This window comes from Pongo pygmaeus, chromosome 22, assembly GCF_028885625.2.
Source record: "Pongo pygmaeus isolate AG05252 chromosome 22, NHGRI_mPonPyg2-v2.0_pri, whole genome shotgun sequence".
In the NCBI taxonomy this organism is placed as follows: Eukaryota; Metazoa; Chordata; class Mammalia; order Primates; family Hominidae; genus Pongo; species Pongo pygmaeus.
Genome location: NC_072395.2, coordinates 49963515 through 49980469, shown reverse-complemented (window position 1 = coordinate 49980469; position 16955 = coordinate 49963515). Strand labels below are relative to the sequence as shown.

At 44.1% G+C, this 16955-nt stretch overlaps 2 protein-coding genes across 18 annotated transcripts in view; one reads left to right on the top strand and one right to left on the bottom strand.

Moving 5' to 3' along the window:
- Positions 1–1817, bottom strand: part of TTC3 (tetratricopeptide repeat domain 3) — a 130789-nt gene extending 128972 nt beyond the window's left edge. For 7 of the 13 annotated variants that reach the window (XM_063659739.1, XM_063659735.1, XM_063659736.1 and 4 more), the window contains exon 1: positions 1603–1761. The gene's annotated coding sequence lies outside the window, so the exon portion shown is untranslated. Of the gene's footprint in view, positions 1–1493 lie in introns of all 13 variants that reach the window. The other 6 variants (XM_063659743.1, XM_063659733.1, XM_063659732.1 and 3 more) reach the window with 6 other exon arrangements.
- On the top strand, positions 1807–12113 carry PIGP (phosphatidylinositol glycan anchor biosynthesis class P). 5 transcript variants are annotated; one of them, XM_054468870.2, is made up of 5 exons: positions 1807–1928; positions 2460–2563; positions 5383–5455; positions 7632–7750; positions 9283–12113. In XM_054468870.2, exons 2-5 carry the CDS (start codon positions 2482–2484, stop codon positions 9411–9413), a joined length of 405 nt encoding a protein of 134 aa, XP_054324845.1. In that variant the 5' UTR covers positions 1807–1928; positions 2460–2481; the 3' UTR covers positions 9414–12113. The 5 variants fall into 5 exon arrangements, with proteins under 5 accessions (XP_054324845.1, XP_054324842.1, XP_054324843.1 ...); XM_054468867.2 differs by having other exon boundaries at positions 1843–1994; XM_054468868.2 differs by having other exon boundaries at positions 1871–2003.
- Positions 12114–16955: the final 4842 nt, after the last annotated feature.

Genomic DNA, 16955 nt, shown 5'->3' with positions numbered 1-16955 from the left:
AAGTAAATTTGGCAAAAGATTAAATAACCACGTCTGTAAAATCTGAATCATGGGTTGGTTAGCTCCCCCTCTGTATTTGATATTTGAAATATTCCAGAAATTAAAAGAAAAAAAGGAAAATTAGACAATAAAAAATTGGGCAGAACAAAGACAACAAAACGCAGCCGTTTGCTCAAGCACGAAACCTTGAGCAAACGGAGCAGTAGCTGGGTCCCTAATGGGTTTGAAGTTTCTTACCCTAGGTGTCCTTATACTATATCCCATTTTCCTTAGGATAAATCGCAAATTTCTTGCAACAAAAAAATGTCCTAACTAGGGTCCTAGTTATAAGGAAAAGACTCCCTCCGGAGGAGTAAAATCTGTAAGATTTCTACCTTGTTTCCCTCGCCAGGATGTTGGGCAAAATAGAGATTTAGGTGAATGCCATAAAATACTCTATAAACCATTAAATATCATCAAGAACGCCTAAGGACAGCATCGCCCAGTAGGAGTGTGCATGTATTTTGAAAGGTCTCTGCAACTGAGGGGGTTTTGGCGTCCAGGGCACCTCTGGAAAAGGCACGGCGCACTGGTACCAGCCCAAATTCACCTACGTCTCGGCTTCATTTTTAATCTTTGCTCCCACTATTCTGTCCCCTGAACAGGCTGGCTGGAGGCCACACTGGCAGCGTCAACACTGCGGAACAGCTGGCCAGATCCGATCCTGTCCACCCCTCTTCCCATTAGCGTCTGTGGGAGAGAATGCTCAGAAAGAGGCGCGGGGGCGAGGGGAGCGGCGAGGTTACCCCCCTCCTGGGTCCGGTCCGTGGGGACAGGCCCTGGACTGGACTGCCAGTTCACACGAAAACAGGTGGCAACAGAGTCGTGAACACACGCACACACAGCAAGGGGTGTGCACGAACGTTCACGAACACTCACCAACGAAACCTGCACACAAGAGAGACCCACTCGACAGAACTAAACCGGCACACAAGAGATCACGCACTCAACAGGACCCATGCGCAGACACTCTGGGTCACTCGGAGACACGCAAGGGCGCACACTTGCGCGAGCAAGGCTCTAGGCGGGGGTCGCGATTGCAGAAGGCGCGGCCACGCGCGCTAGGGGACGCGCAGCCCACAGACAGGGCAGTAACACAAAGGGGGGCCACCTGCGAGGCCGAGAGCGCCCACGCAGCCGCCAGGGAGCGCGGACACCGACACAAAGGGGGCCACGAGGCGACACGCGAGCGCGGGCGCCTCCACCCAGCGGGGGTGTCAGCCACGCACCGGCCGAGGCACTGGCAGCGGGGGGATGCGCACAAAGAGACTACTGCCACTCTCGCACCGGCATCCCAGGGCCTCGCTCCCGAAGGGGCACCAGACCAAGGGGGCAAACCCACTGGGGCAGGCAATGGCGGCCACACCCCCTCATCGCGCGGGCCCCCAACCCATGCAGACACAGCAGGCACCGCAGCGAGGGACGCGAGGCGACGCGCACACACCCACACTCACCACACACCCACGGAGGGGGTGTGGAAGGCCCCGCTCCCCCGGCATCTCGGCTGCAGCGGGACTAGGTGACACATCCGGGAGCCCGGCAGCGCGCCGGGTGTGCACTCACCCGGGCCCGCCGCCCGCGAGCCTCGGACGCGGGCAGCAGCAGCAGCAGCAGCAGCCGCCGCCGCCGCCGCCGCCACCGCCACCTCCGGCCCTCCACGTCAGCCGACGGCGGGAGGGAGCGGGTGGCGGCGCTAAAGGGAGGTGCGTCACGTGGGCTGGCAGCGCGCGTGCGCAGTCGCACCCCACCGCCCCCTCCTTCGCCTTAGCAAGCCGCGGGATCACGCGGGATCACGCCCGCCCCCGCGCTCGCTGGCTCCCATCCGGGGAGGGTCGTCGTGCGCCTGCGCCACAGTGGGGGTTGCCGTCGCGCCTAGGCTTTTCCCTCAGGTTTTCCGCTTTTCTCCCCCACTGCGGCTCCCCCGTCGGCGCTTGCGCAGAGAACTCAGTGCTGAGGTGGCCGAGGTGTCAGGAGGGGCCTGGGTGGGCGTATGAAGGACCCGAGGTCGAGTGCCCCCAATACCCCGCCTCGAATGAGAAATAGAAGTCTCCACGAATGGGCGGGGCCCGGGGCCTGGGCGCCGCGACCTAGTAGGCCCGCATGCTGTTGGGCGCCGCGCGAGCCTTGTTCCCTGCCCTCCCCTCCCATAGGGAGGCCACGCTTGCAGAGCTGGAGCGCGCGTCTGTCCCCCCAAGAACCCCCCTCCCTGCCCTATCCTCCGCCACCCCTTCTGTTGCGGGTCGCGCGCCAGGCTGAGTGCCTGTGTGCGCGCGAGGCGGGGGCGCGGGTTGCGGACGGAGGCGCGGGAGGCGGTTCTGCGCGGCGGAGGCCGTATACGCCCGGCGGAGCGAGGAGGCGAGAATGGACCAATGGTGCCAGGGAGCACATCGCTGACGGCTGATTGTGTTCCTTTTCCACAGATTGTCTAAAGCCCCAGGAAAAATGGTGGAAAATTCACCGTCGCCATTGCCAGAAAGAGCGATTTATGGCTTTGTTCTTTTCTTAAGCTCCCAATTTGGCTTCAGTAAGTACTTTCCTGATGGATGGCCAGGGGCTTTTTCTGGCGTTCAGTGACAAGGGAAGAATACATTGGTTAGACTGCACACATGAACTGTTTATTCTTTCTCCCTATGTCTCTTTTTAAGAAAATCTGAAGGGATCTCGTGTTTGTTGAGTGTTCCGTGTGCCAGCAGTAGCCTAGGAGGTTTTAGTCTCTACAAATATTTATACAGCACCAGACGCGATGGCAAAGTAAATAAAGCCTGGTCCCTGCCCTTAAGGAGGTCGTGGTCTTGTGGAGGAGACAGATGGGTAAATCTACAGTTAATGCTCAGTGTGATGAGTGTCAGGGAGCATGGTGGAGAGACATTGAAACCAGACTGGAAAGTCAAGGCTTTCTACTGAGGCCTTTCCCCCTGGCACTGATGCTGATTAGAAAAGAGTGGAGGGAGGGAAGAAGTGGAAAGGCCTTGAATGAGGGCGTGAGAGGGTTTGGACCCGAGGAGCTTGTGATGGCACCAGTGTGCCCTGCGGGATCTGGGGAACAAAAGAAGTAGGCCAGAGAAGTCGGGTTGAAAGGTGTGTCCTTTGCGTCCTGGATCTCCGTTAATTTAACCCCATAACATTCCATTTTACAGATAAGGAGACTGACGCTCACTGAGACACTAATGTGCCCAGTCACACAGCGAGTCCCAAGTCTCTCCCCAAAATGATTTGGGAATTTTGAGGCACACAAGAGGGAGAAAATTGAATGTCCCTGATCCAACGTTCTGCAACTCTTTGGAAACCAGGAAAGTGGACGAGTGGTAGTACTTCTGAACCCTAACTAAAATATATCAGCCTGCACCATCAGTACAGCTTGCAGATGAATGTAATGGCCAGGCTATTACAACTGAAGTGAAGTGAAGAAGTTACAACTGAGTTCAAATTCTGACTCCTCCACAGATTAGCCATGTGAGCTGGGACCCTCAGCAAATTTTTTGAGCCTCCGGTTCCTTATCTGTAAAAGGGTAGTGATAATGATGGTTATTAAATGCTTATGATGCATGAAAGAGTTCTATGGGGTAGGTTCTGTTATTACTGTCCTTTAAAGATGAGCATCCTCTGGTTTCAGTAACTTGCTCAAGATTGCAAAGCTACTAAATAAAAGCCTTCTAAATTTGAACCCAAATACACTGGCTGACTTCACTCTGCTGCCTCTTCTGACTGTTGTGAGGATTAACTGTGGTAATTTATGTAAAGCACGTAAAATAACGCCTAGGAACAGTTAAGGACTTAATAAGTGTTAGCTATTGATGTTATTGTTAGCACTTTTGTAAATCCTTGTTCAAAGAGTGTGTCAAGGATTAGAAGCTATGTGAATAAATAAAAGCAATCACTTTAAGGCTTAAATTCTGGCCGGCGTGGTGGCTCACGCCTGTAATCCCGGCACTTTGGGTGGCCAAGGCAGGCAGATCACCAGAGGTCGGGAGTTTGAGACCAGCCAGACCAACATGGAAAAACCCCGCCTCTACTAAAAATACAAAATTAGCCAGGATGGTGATGCATGCCTGTAACCCCAGCTACTCGGGAGGCTGAGGCAGGAGAATCGCTTGAACCCGGGAGGTGGAGGTTGCCGTGAGCTGAGATTGCACTATTGCACTCCAGCCTGGGCAACAAGAGCGAAACTGTCTCAAAACAAAATTAAATTCCATGATACCCACAACCAAAAAGTAATTCAAGTATTTATTGGTGCTTACCATGTGCCAGGCACTGTTATAGGCCAGGAAGGACCAAAACAGCCAAAAATGCCCTGCTTTGAGTCTTTATTCTCATGCTAGGGGGAGATAGTCAATGGGCAAATTAAATAAGAAAAACGTGTATAGTATCAGGTGATAACGTACTATGGGGAGAAATTAAGCAAGGGGAAGGAGGATACGGAGTGGAAGGAGGGCCTTCTAATGTGCTTCTATGTCATCTTTTATTACTCATTCATGAGCACTTACCACAATGTAGTGAAAATACCAATTTAGTCTTCTCTGTTCACCACTAGATTTTTAGTTTAGGGAGGGCAGAAGCCATCTCTTTTGGATTCAATATTGTGTCTCACACTCCTGACATACAGAATTCTGTAATACATATTTGTTAAGAAAAGAATGCATCATCACTGATGTAGTAGGTAGTTAAAATTTGTCTCTGCCGCTTACCTTGGGTAGGTGATGTATCCTTTCTAAGCTTCCATTTCCTCATCATTTAAAATTGCGTACTTGCCTTGGAGGATTGTCTTGGAGGATTATCTTAATGCGTACAGAATGCTTGGAACTGTGCTTAACCCACAGTGAGTGCTCAGAACTTAGCCATTGTTGTTATGGTAGGATAACAGTAAAGAGTGCCGAGATTTGGGATTGAGGGAAATAACATTGTACTCTGGGAGATAGGGCAGAAGCTCAGTATGTGGTGGATGAGAACTAGGATAGGTAAATTTCCCTTTGAGCAATTAAATATCTATAATTACTTCAACCTTGTGGGGATGAAGTATTGAACACTTACTGTACATAAAGCAAATTGCTAGGTAATAAGGATTACAACAATTGCTAAGCCATGATTTGTATCCTTGAATTGCTTAAAATATAATGTGAGAGTTAAGATGTTAAAAAAAAAAGACTAATACAGTAATTATAAGTATTATAAGAATTGTGCAAACAAGGAGCTAGAAGAACTGAAAGGAGGCAAAAATCATTTCTGAGTGAATCAGGGACACTTCAAAAGAGCTTTTCTGTTGTATCTGAATCTTAATAGGTTGATAGATTAGATGTATGTCTTACTGACTTCTCTTCCTCTTTTTTTTCTTTTTCTTTTCTACAGTACTTTACCTCGTGTGGGCCTTTATTCCTGAATCTTGGCTAAACTCTTTAGGTTTAACCTATTGGCCTCAAAAGTAAGTTTAATATATTTCTTAAATGAGGATATAATTAATGCTGTTTTGAGGAGTCATATCATTTCTTAAACCTACCCAAATCTTAAATATTTGTTCCCTTAAAATTCATGAATAGCCATATAGAAATTGAAAGCTTTTTAAAGATCGCTATTGATACATCTCTAATTAAAGATGGTAGCATGAACACACGTTTATCTCCATCCATTTCCTCCAAAAATCTTGTTAAAATGACCCTACAGGAAAAAAAAAAAAACTGAAGATACAAACCACAGAAACAATACTATAGCAGAAAAGAGATATCAACCACATTTTGGAAAGTGGATTGCGATAGGTGAGAGGTAACTGCCTTTGTTTCTGTGATTTTCACGTTGCTGAAGTAGGGAAGCCAGCAAGAATATTTGTGCCCTAGAACTCCAGAATAGCTGAGACATTGGGGTACCAGGTAGCTCTTTAATTCTGGGTTGGACTGAAAACATGTTTAAAGAACATATGAAGGCTTCAGCCTTCAAATCTCCCTCAGCCCTCAAAGCTGGGAGGCCCGCCTTGCCCTCCCCTGCAGAAAACAGGAGTTTTACTCTCTGGCAAGGTTAAGTAAGAGTCTCTAGCATGGGGGCCACTAAGTCTGAGTGTGGGAATGAGGCATCTTACTGAAAACAGGGAAGTAAGTGAAAATCTACATGGCTTAATGAGAAGGTTTACCTGCTGCTCCATCTTCCATCTTCCCTCTTGGGGCTTCCAGGCTTATACCACCCTACTCCTCACAGAAAAAGATAGATAGTTCTTTCCTGAGGAAGCTGACCAGCCCGAGAGAAAGGATCTATAATTTCTGACATTTAGAGGACCCTAGTGAAGTGGCCAAGTCTCTTAGAGTAAGGCTGACCAATTGACCATCCCTGCCCACATACACATAGTGCTTCCAACTCACTTGTTAGCACTTCATTTTTAAATATGAATGGACTACTCTAAGTTACCAGACATTAAAAGAAAGCCTCTAGCATGAAATGAAAAAGCAGAAAAGTAAAGGGAATTTGAAGGAAATAGCGATAATGCAGGAAACAGAAAAAAATTTTAAATAACATAAAATTCTCAGCGGTAAGAAACAATTATAACTATGAAACAAGAACAGAATGCTATGCAAACAGGAAATTATTGTATTTGGAAATTGTAAACATGATAACAAAAATTAAAATTTTAATTGAAAGATTGGAAAATAAAACAAAGTTAATCTCTAGAAGTTAGAACAAAAAAAATGAAAATAGAAGAAAGTATAATGGTTAAAAATCAAACTATTAGAAGTTCCAGAAAGAGAAAATAATAGAGAACAAATCATTTAAAAAAAAAAAAAACCTCTGGCCAACATTTCAAGACCCCATTTCTACAAAAAAAATTAAAAATTAGCCAGGTGTAGTGGTGTGTGCCTATAGTCCCAGCTACTTGCAGGGCTGAAGTGAGCTTAGCAGGTTGAGGCTAGTGATCCATGATCATGCCATTGCACTCCAGCCTGGGTGACAGAGGGAAATGCTTTCTCAAAAAAAAGAAAAAAAAAAAAAAACCACTCAAAAATAGCACTCCATGTACATAATGATACTGAGAGGCATAATAGAGTCCTATCAGAGAATTTGAGGGCTCTGATATTGGTGGATACCCGGGAAACCAAGTGAACAGACAAAAAGATGTAATTATTCCAGAAAAAAAAAGTTGTACAAGAAAATATATAATAATAATGTACTAAGATCCTCAGTTGCAAAATTGTTTGTGTAGGTACAATTATTTCTAAAACCTGCTGCTATAATGAGAAATTGTGATGTAAGTATAGAAGAGGATAGGAGGAGGTTGATTCCTCATCTCCATATTAGGAAGCCTAGAGAAAATGTCTGTAATGGAAAAAAATGAGGAAATAGTAATATGAGCATGTTTTGTAGCAATGAGGAGGTAAGTACCAGAAGACAGCTCAAGTGCTCAAAGCATTTCTTTTTGGAGAGTGAGACCCCAGGGTTGGGATGGTGGGATAGAGGACTGCAGTTTTTCATTATAAGCCTCGTGGAACTTTGTCTCTTATGTACACATATTACTTTATAAAATTTAAATTTAAAAAAGTGTTGACTTTGTGACCGACTCTTGAGAATTACAACTTTTTTAAAGTGTCTATTATGTACTTTAATATTCTCTTTGGCAGATATTGGGCAGTTGCGTTACCTGTCTACCTCCTTATTGCTATAGTAATTGGCTACGTGCTCTTGTTTGGGATTAACATGATGAGTACCTCTCCACTCGACTCCATTCATACAATCACAGGTAACTTTATATAAAAGGAAAGTTCTGGGGCAATGAAAGAGTGGAGTTTTTTACCCAGAAAAGCAACAAAGAACGGGCTGCAAAACCCACGTTGGTGGTGCGCGTCTGTAATCCCAGCTACTTGGGAGGCTGAGGCGGGAGAATCACTTGAACCCAGGAGGCAGAGGTTGCAGTGAGCCAAGATCCCGCCACTGCACTCCAGCTTGGGTGACAAGAGTGAAACTCCATCCTAAAAGAAAACACACACAAACACACACACACACACACACACACACACACACACTGGGACAGTAAAAAGAAGCTACTAAGAGAAATGAATACAAACTTATACAAAAGGAAATATTTGCATGAAGGAATTAAGTTCTGATGAATATGCACTAGCTATATTCATGGAGGAAATAAATTATAATGAATTATAGCACTGGTTAGCAGGTGTATGTTCCCATAAAAACCACAAGTATATGCTATATGTGTTTATAATATGTTCCCATTAACTTTGCCTGAGGGAAACAGACACCGTTGATCAAGGGATAGCAAATAGTACACGCAGACCTTGTTCAGAAAAAGGACTTTGGGGGTGTGTATCCTCCTCAGGATCACTGTGTACTCTTTATTCCGATTAAGTGGATAAAAGAGCCACAACACATTCATCTGGTTTTATTTTTTTAAAGTTCTTTCAAGTCTAAAGATGAAAATAAATCAGACTCCTGAGCTTGCTTAAATTCTAGAAAGTAAAGTATTTTTTAAGTTCCCTGGTATGATTTTTCAACTTTTCAAAACCTTTATTAGCCTCTACAATGTATTTTGAAAATCAATTCTGTTATTTTTAAATGTCTTTCTAATACACTGCATTCCATGCATTCTTGATTGGAATTGGCAGCAAATAGGTAATTTGTGCAAAGAGGGGAAATTGTTAAGTTTGCATGAATATTTATACCAAATGATTTAATAGTTTTGCAGTGTTGATTTAAATACATTTTCAAGGCCTGGATATAATTCTGTTCCCATGAGAAATGTGCAAATGAGACTTCAATCATCATTGTACGGTTGATTAAAATATTAATTTCTTTCCAAGTTAGAGATGAAAAAAGTACTTTACTGATTGTGTTTTTATTTTTTTATTTTTATTTATTTATTTATTTTATTTATTTTTTTTTTTTGAGATGGAGTCTCGCTCTGTCACCCAGGCTGGAATGCAGTGGCGCGATCTCGACTCACTGCAGGCTCCGCCCCCCCCGGGTTCACGCCATTCTCCTGCCTCAGCCTCTTGAGTAGGTGGGACTACAGGCGCCCACCACCTCGCCCGGCTAATTTTTTGTGTGTGTGTTTTTAGTAGAGGTGGGGATGTTTTTATTTTAATTGGGACATTTATTCTGAAGAGAGGATTTAAGTAATCATTTAATTATGTTAAACATGATGTTTGTCACTATCCAAATGTCAGCCTAGTAAACTATGTGGTGGGTCTCCATCAGACACAGAGACTGTAGAAGAAATTGCTTGGGTAAACAGAGCTTTTTGGTCTTTTCTTACAGATAACTATGCTAGAAATCAACAGCAGAAGAAATACCAAGAGGAGGCCATTCCAGCATTAAGAGATATTTCTATTAGTGAAGTAAACCAAATGTTCTTTCTTGCAGCCAAAGAACTTTACACCGAAAACTGAATTGTATGTAACCATACTAACACCAAGCACGTATTTATTTATGTTTTTGCCGTTATAATTTTGATCATAAATTAATTTGACCATCTGTCTTATTAATAGAGGAGAAGTAAAAAATGTAAGTTGACCTTCTCTTAGATTATGTTCAATGAATATTGTAAATGTTCTCAAGTATTAGTTGTTAATGAACAGAATAAATACAATATTGCATTACCATATAGCAGACTTAAAAAAAAAATCAGTGTCAGTATAATCAAGAAGTTCCTCCAGAGAGGCATTTATATTGTAATTTGCAAAGGGCAATGATGTCCTTCCTCCTGTTTGTCCTGAGGGGCCCAGAATTCAAACCCTTAGTTTTAGGGAAGGGTATAGTTAGTACTTGTGCCATCAGATTCATGTCTAAGATGCAAATATTTGTTGAGTACTCACTGTGTTACCAGGTATTTTTCTAGGCACTGAGGATGAAGTAATGGTAAGATTCTCTCAAAGAGCTTATATTTTTAGAAGCAGGGTGAAGCAACTAAGCAAATAAACAAGGAAACGTAATTTGATGAGTGCTATGCAAAGAATTAAGATAATGTATTCTAGAATGCAAACGGATGACTGGTTCACACTGGGTGGTCAAGGAAGGCCTCTCAGAGAGAGGCTGTTGGGATCTAAGCATAAAGCAGGTGAGGCAAAAACCATAAGGTGGGAAGGAACTTGGTGTGTCGTAAGAACAGAGAGAAGACTGGCATTGGGCATAGAGCATTCCAAACGAGAGAGAATGTGGTCCCAGGTGAGCCTGGAGAGACCGGGCCCAGATTGTGAAGGGCTTTGTAGGCTGGTGTAGGAAGTGTGGATTTAAGTGTAAGTGTGATGAGTTTGAGGCACTTTAGGATCAAGCTGTTGGGAGTCTTGAAGGAAAGGAGTGACATGGCCTGATTTCTGTTTTTTAAAAGTGATTCTGATTGGTGAATGGAGAATAGATTCAGAGGAGGAGCTGGGAAGGGGACAATAACCATATCCTTACCCAGTAAGCATGAGATGGATAACATGAATCTGCTTTTCCTGTTCCCTAGTTTGTCCCAGTTCCTGTTATTTTATGGTGATAGCATGTCACCACACTTAAGAGCAGTATAAGGGGACTGGACGTGGTGGTTCACGCCTGTAATCCCAGCATTTTGCGAGGTTGAGGCGGCTGGATCACCTGAGGTCAGGAGTTGGAGACCAGCCTGGCCAACGTGGCAAAACCCCGTATCTACTAAAAATACAAAAATTAGTCAGGCGTGGTGACAGGCGTCTGTAATCCCAGCTACTCGGAAGGCTGAGGCAGGAGAATTGCTTGAGCCTGGGAGGCAGAGATTGCAGTGAGCCGAGATCGTGCCACTGCACTCCAGCCTTGGCAACAGAGCGAGACGGTTACCTTGGCAACCGTCTCAAAAAAAAAGAAAAAAAAAAAAAGCAGTGTTAAGGGAACCAGCGAACTCCACCAAGTATAGAATGATAAATAAATCATGGACTGTTTCTACAATTGAACACTACACAGCCATGCAAACAAGAATGCATTACTTCTCTACCTAATAATATGAATTAATATGGCCATAACATTGGGCAAAAAAAGCCAGACACAAAAGAGTAAACTACTGCGTGGTTCCCTTTATTTGAAGTTCAAAATCAGGAAAAACTAATCTATGGTGGCAAATATTAGAATAATGGTTACCTTTGGAGAAGAGTATTAACTAGGAGGAGGCATGAAGGAGCCTGCTGGTGAATTGAAAATGCCCTACATCTTGATCTGGGTGGTGGTTATGGTTACATGGAGGTAATACATGTTTTTAAAAAATCATTAAGTTATTAAGATTTCTGCTTCTGATGCAAGTTACACCTCAATAAAAAGGGAAAAAAAAAACAGTACCTATGCCTACGTCCAGAAAATGTTGACTCATTGGTCTGGAGTAGAGCACAGGCAGGGGTAATTTTTTAACATCTTCCAGATGCTTCCAATATGCAGCCATGGTCGAGAATGACTCCGTTACATGATTGGACTCCCTTACATGATTAGACTTAACTGAGTTTTGGTCAAGCAGGGCAGTAGCTGTAAGCTTTGGAAGAGAAAGCCAGCAGTTATCCGAGCAGTTCCCTCCCATCTTTGTGAGACTCCTGCTCATGTCAGCGGTATTCCCTTGTCTTCCCCTCAGACCGGTGATGGGCCTGAAATGGGGTTGAAATGGGTCAGAATAGAACCTTCGTGGACTCTAGTGTTCTATTGCACATTAAGCCTCAGATTAACTTTTCGTTCTGGTTTCCAACCACTCTGTCCTTACAGGTCATGAAAGGAACACCAATGTTTTGCAAACTATGGGCAGCAGTGTTTTTGAGGGTCATGATCAGTTTAGTGCAGCAATTCTCTGCCTTTTCTTAAAATCTTAGGACCCCTTTATTCTTGTAAAGAATGAGAGCCCCGAAGACCTTTTGTGTATGTAGATATATTTAAAAATTAAAATAGACAATTTTTAAATATTTGTTTATAGATAATAAATGCATTACCTTTTAGTTATAAAATTAACTCTTATCACATAATGAGAAACAAAATTTCTGTTACAGAAACATTTCACCCAAATCATTGTTGTAATACTAAGCTGATTCTAAAAGAACAAATTTAACATATTTTGTGAGAAATAACTGTATTTTCTAAAATAAAAAAATTCAGTGAGACAAGTAGAATTGTTTTACATTTCTGCAAGTCTCTTTAATGTCTGGCTTCATGGAACACAGCCGGTTTTCATATCTGCTTGTGCATTCAGTCTGTGACATTAGCGCCTTTCACGAAGCCTCTGGAAAGCTCCGCTGCATAGTCATGAGAGAACGAGGATGAAAAAAACGAAACATCTCAGCAGTATTAGGAAAATAGTTTTGACCTCATAGGACCCCTGAAATATGGTCTTGGGACCCCCGGACTTTGAGAACCACTGGTTAGTGGGCCTCCACTAGTGTGTGTGTGATGAGCTAGAGTAGAATATGTCAGTGCATTGCACTCGGTAAGGGTAAATATTTTGACTGAACATCTCTTTGAACCACTTCAGAGCCTCTCTGTTCACCTCTTACTCCAGCCACTGATGCCCCAAACAGTTCATGCGAATTCAACCAAATCCACATAGGTGCCCCTTATAGTACACTCTGGAAGGAGAGGGGTTAACACCCATAGGACCAGCCTGGAGCCCAACCTGGGACAGGTATCAGTGGATATACACATCCTTTCAGCCCGGAGGAGACAGTTCTGCACTGCATTCCATGAGCTCCTCAGAAGGTCTCATGGGATTGAGCTGCGGTTGCCACGATGGTGGTGGACTCAGCCCATGTGCTTGTCTGTCTGATGTGTTTTGCACCCTGTGCCACTTGGCCCTGCTCTCTGTGGTCACTTTCCCAGTAAACTGCCTGCACACAAGCCTTTGTCCCCGTCTCTGCTTTCAGAACTCCAGCTGAGATGTTTTTTGTTTTTGTTTTTTTTGAGACAGGGTCTCACCCTGTTGCCCAAGCTGGAATGCAGTGGTGCCATCATGGCTCACTGCAGCCTTGAACTCCCAGGCTCAAGCGATCCTCCCACCTCAGCCTCCCAAGTAGCTATGACCACAGGCATGCATCACTATGCCTAGCTAATCTTTTTATTTTTTTTTTGTAGTGACAGGGTCTCCCTGTGTTTCCCAGGCTGTGAGATGTTTTTGTTTTGTAAAAATTGTGCTTCTGCCATGATGTATAATGCATGTCCTAATTTAAGAAAAAAGTTTGAAAGACACTGTTTTGCAATGAGCCCAAATAATAGCCTAAAATACTCCAAATAGAAAGTTTCAATAATACAAAAATTTCCATGTATTAACAAAACCTTCTCCAGTGATTCAACTCCCAGGGAGAGATAAAAGCCCAAGCATGAAATCACCTAATGAAAAGCCAACATAATTTAAATCCAAAATTCTGCTCTCCCTAATGTCTTGAACTGCCCTGTTTTAGTTAAAAGGATCTCAATCAGATGCTTGGGTTTCCTCAAGAAGCTGCTGCCTAGGCTGTCATAAGAATGGGAGTCATTCCTTAAGCACATTGACCCAACCCAAAATTTATTGCATCTCCCGCTTTTTTAAAGATTCAGTAGGCTATACAAAAATGTCATATTAACAGTCCCATGCCCATAGAACTTTGAAAACCCAAATAAATCAACTCCTACAGCAATAGTGCTGGAACCCAGTACATTGTATAGTACAGACCCACCAGCCAGTAACTAGAACAGACTTGATGGGACATGGGGAAAGGAAGACAGAAAACGGAAGAGGAAAGAGAGATTCTTCTTGATTCATCTTGCTGGGGTGTAGGTCAGGCTGTGAAAAAGGAAGAGAAAAGAGATTCTTCTTGATTCATCTTGCTGGGGTACAGGTCAGGCTGTGAAAAAGGAAGAGAAAAGAGATTCTTCTTGATTCATCTTGCTGGGGTGCGGGTCGGGCTGTGGCAGTTTTCATGGGTCTCAGTCACTCAGTTTAACACAATTAGGTTCATGGTGGCACTATTCACTATTTTGGGTTGGGAGGAAATGTACTTATCCCACCTTTTCTAGTCAGAAGAGTTTGTCATTCCATGGTAAAATAAATAAATAAATAATTATCCTAAATTGTCAATGGCTTAACATAACAGAGTTTAGTTTTCAAAGAACTGCACTTTGAGGTAGCCACCAAATCTGAACAGGGCCACATGGACAAGCACAGTGGATGTTTCAGTGATTACCTATCTGGACCTATGACTGAGGAACAGATGTTCTTTTCCTCTCTGTGCCTCATCACCACTTAAGTCTCAGAGGTCAGAAATGCAATGGAAATCTCAATTAGGGACCAAAGAACTCACAGAGTGAGAAATGATGGCATTGTGGAAAATACAATCTTGAACAAGGGCATTTGTGGACCAAGATTTATATTTTCACACAATGCAGGGGAAATTAATGTCCAATAATTATTCAATACCTGCCTAAGGTTATTTCTGCAAATCCAGCATGCCCAAGCTCTGCTTGTATAGGTTACAGTCACAGGGGACCCTATGGCCAGGGCCGGAAGAAGCCAGCTAGAGCCTCACAGTGACTCAGATGTCACACTCCAATCGCACTGTAGTCAGCCCACTTGTGTCATAAAGCCTGTTTACACAAAGCCTGGCATATTAGAAGCAGCTGTGAGTCAGCCTGCGTCAGCTGCTGCTGCTGCCCCAAGAGGCCCATCCCTCCCTGTGATACTTTGGTTTCTAAGGCAACCTCTTTTGAATGTTCTCAGTGAATGCACCATGGGTGGGCACATCCTGGGGAAAGTTCAGTCACTCACTCCTCACCACCATTCTGTGAAGGACTTACGCACCTGGCCAGAATTAAAATACAGTGTCTACCTTATTACTGATGGAGCCAGATTTTCAAGTGCTGCATAAGCCTGAAGCCAAAATCATGCTTTCTTCCCTAAATCTAGACTTGGGGACTGATGTGAGGAGGACTGGGCCTGCAGACCTAGAGACATGGCCTGACCAGCTGCATGCTCAGGAGGTGGCAGGGCCAGGTGGATAGCAGACAACTCCATGCAGTCACTCGTGGCTCATTTTCACCCATCAGCTAAGTCACAGCTCTTCCCGGGGGTATAAAGAATATGGGGGGCTGGGCGCGGTGGCTCACACCTGTAATCTCAGCAATTTGGGAGGCCAAGGCATGTGGATCACCTGAGGTCGGAAGTTTGAGACCAGCCTGACCAACATGGATAAACCCTGTCTCTACTAAAAACACAAAATTAGCCGGGCATGGAGGTGGGCGCCTGTAATCCCAGCTACTCAGGAGGCTGAGGCAGGAGAATCGCTTGAACCCGGGAGGTGGAGGTTGCAGTGAGCCGAGATTGCTCCATTGCACTCCAGCCTGGGCAACAAGAGTGAAACTCCATCTCAAAAAATAAAAAAGAATATAGGGAAGACAGAGTGGCAGAAGTGGCTTCCTCACTACTACCCCAAAAAGGCAGAAGTGTTGCAATTGTTGAGGCAAAAACATGATGGCTGCCAGACACTAGCCACTTGGGTTATCTCCTGTTTTCCCCTATTTTAAACAATGAGTACAACAAACATCTTTTGTGGATAAACTTTATGAGATTGTGTCCTTGGGCTAGGCTTCTTATATTGGAATTACTACAGGGTCAAAGAGCTTGAATGTTGATATGGTTCAGCTCTGTGTCCCCACCCAAATCTCATCTCAAATTTTAATCCCCACATGTTGAGGGAGGGACCTGCTGGGAGGTGACTGGATCATGGGAGTGGTTTCCCGGAAGCTGTTCTTGTGATAGTGAGGGGGGCCTCACGAGATCTGATGGTTTAAAAGTGGCAGTTTCCCCTGCACTTGATCTCTCTCTCCTTCCACTATGTAAGACATGCCTTGCTTCCCCTTCACCTTCTGCCATGAATGTAAGTTTCCTGAGGCCTCCCCAGCCATGTGGAACTGTGAGTCAATTAAACCTCCTGTTTGTAAATTACCCAGTCTCAGGTAGTATCTTTGTAGCAGTGTAAGAATGGACTAATACAAATAATACTAGTACAAAACAGACCAAGACACTTAATATAAAACACCAGAGTGATCCCCAAAAGGATTCTATCAGTTTACTCCATATAACTCACCAACACTGGGGATTACCCATCTACCCTTATATATTGTTCTTCAAATTTGGAGTATACAAAATGTCATGGTGTTCCCATTTTTCCTAATCTAACTGAATATGCTTTGATTTTCCACGGTTCATTGTTAACAGACATTTCAGAGTCATTTATTGTGGGATTTCCTGACCCTCCTTTGGGTTACTTATGCTTATTCTATCAAAGAAAATGGAAGAGGATACTGGTTTTTAATCTATGGTATTTGCTGTCACTGCCATTGTGCCTTATCGAGGCTCACGGTTCCACCTCCTCCCTCCCTTCCCTCACAAACTGCCAAAGGCTCACAGGGCTTGGAGCTCTGTGTCCAGAGGACCGTGTCTCAACCAACCCACTATTCAAGGCCCTCCTCCATGGGTGCTGCACACCAACTGTATTGGTCTCTGTCCGCCTGTCTCAGTCTCAGGACCCGCAGCCATCACTGCTGGGTTTGGGCACACGCCCTGTGGCAGAGGCTTCTGACATCTCTGTGTTTGTTCTCCCCATCTTCCTTTGAAATAGTTCCCCATTTTTAACCAGGCATGTGGTGGCCCAGAATAGAGCAACAAAAAGTGGGCCAGATGCCAGAAAGTGGCTCAGTAATTACCACTTGTCCCACTTTTGCTAAGAAATTAAGGAATGGTATGTAGTTTTAATTTGCAAATTGGAATACTAACAAAACTCAGTATTTTTATTCAAATAGTGAATAAAAACTCAGTATTTTTATTCAAATAAACAAATAGTGAATAAATAAATAAATGGCACTTAAGTGGCCAACCTCCAAGGAGCAAAGTAAAAAGAGCATGGGCTTTGGAAATCCATTAGAACTGAGTTGAAGTCCCAGCTACACTACTTCCTGCCAGTGTACCTTGGGCAGGTTACATT

Bases quoted from the DNA above. Each gene is read 5' to 3' on its own strand.
- PIGP (XM_054468866.2), top strand. The intron at 2,564-5,382 runs GTAAGTACTTTC...TCTTTTCTACAG, and splicing joins AAGCTCCCAATTTGGCTTCA to TACTTTACCTCGTGTGGGCC. The intron at 5,456-7,631 runs GTAAGTTTAATA...TCTCTTTGGCAG, and splicing joins TTAACCTATTGGCCTCAAAA to ATATTGGGCAGTTGCGTTAC.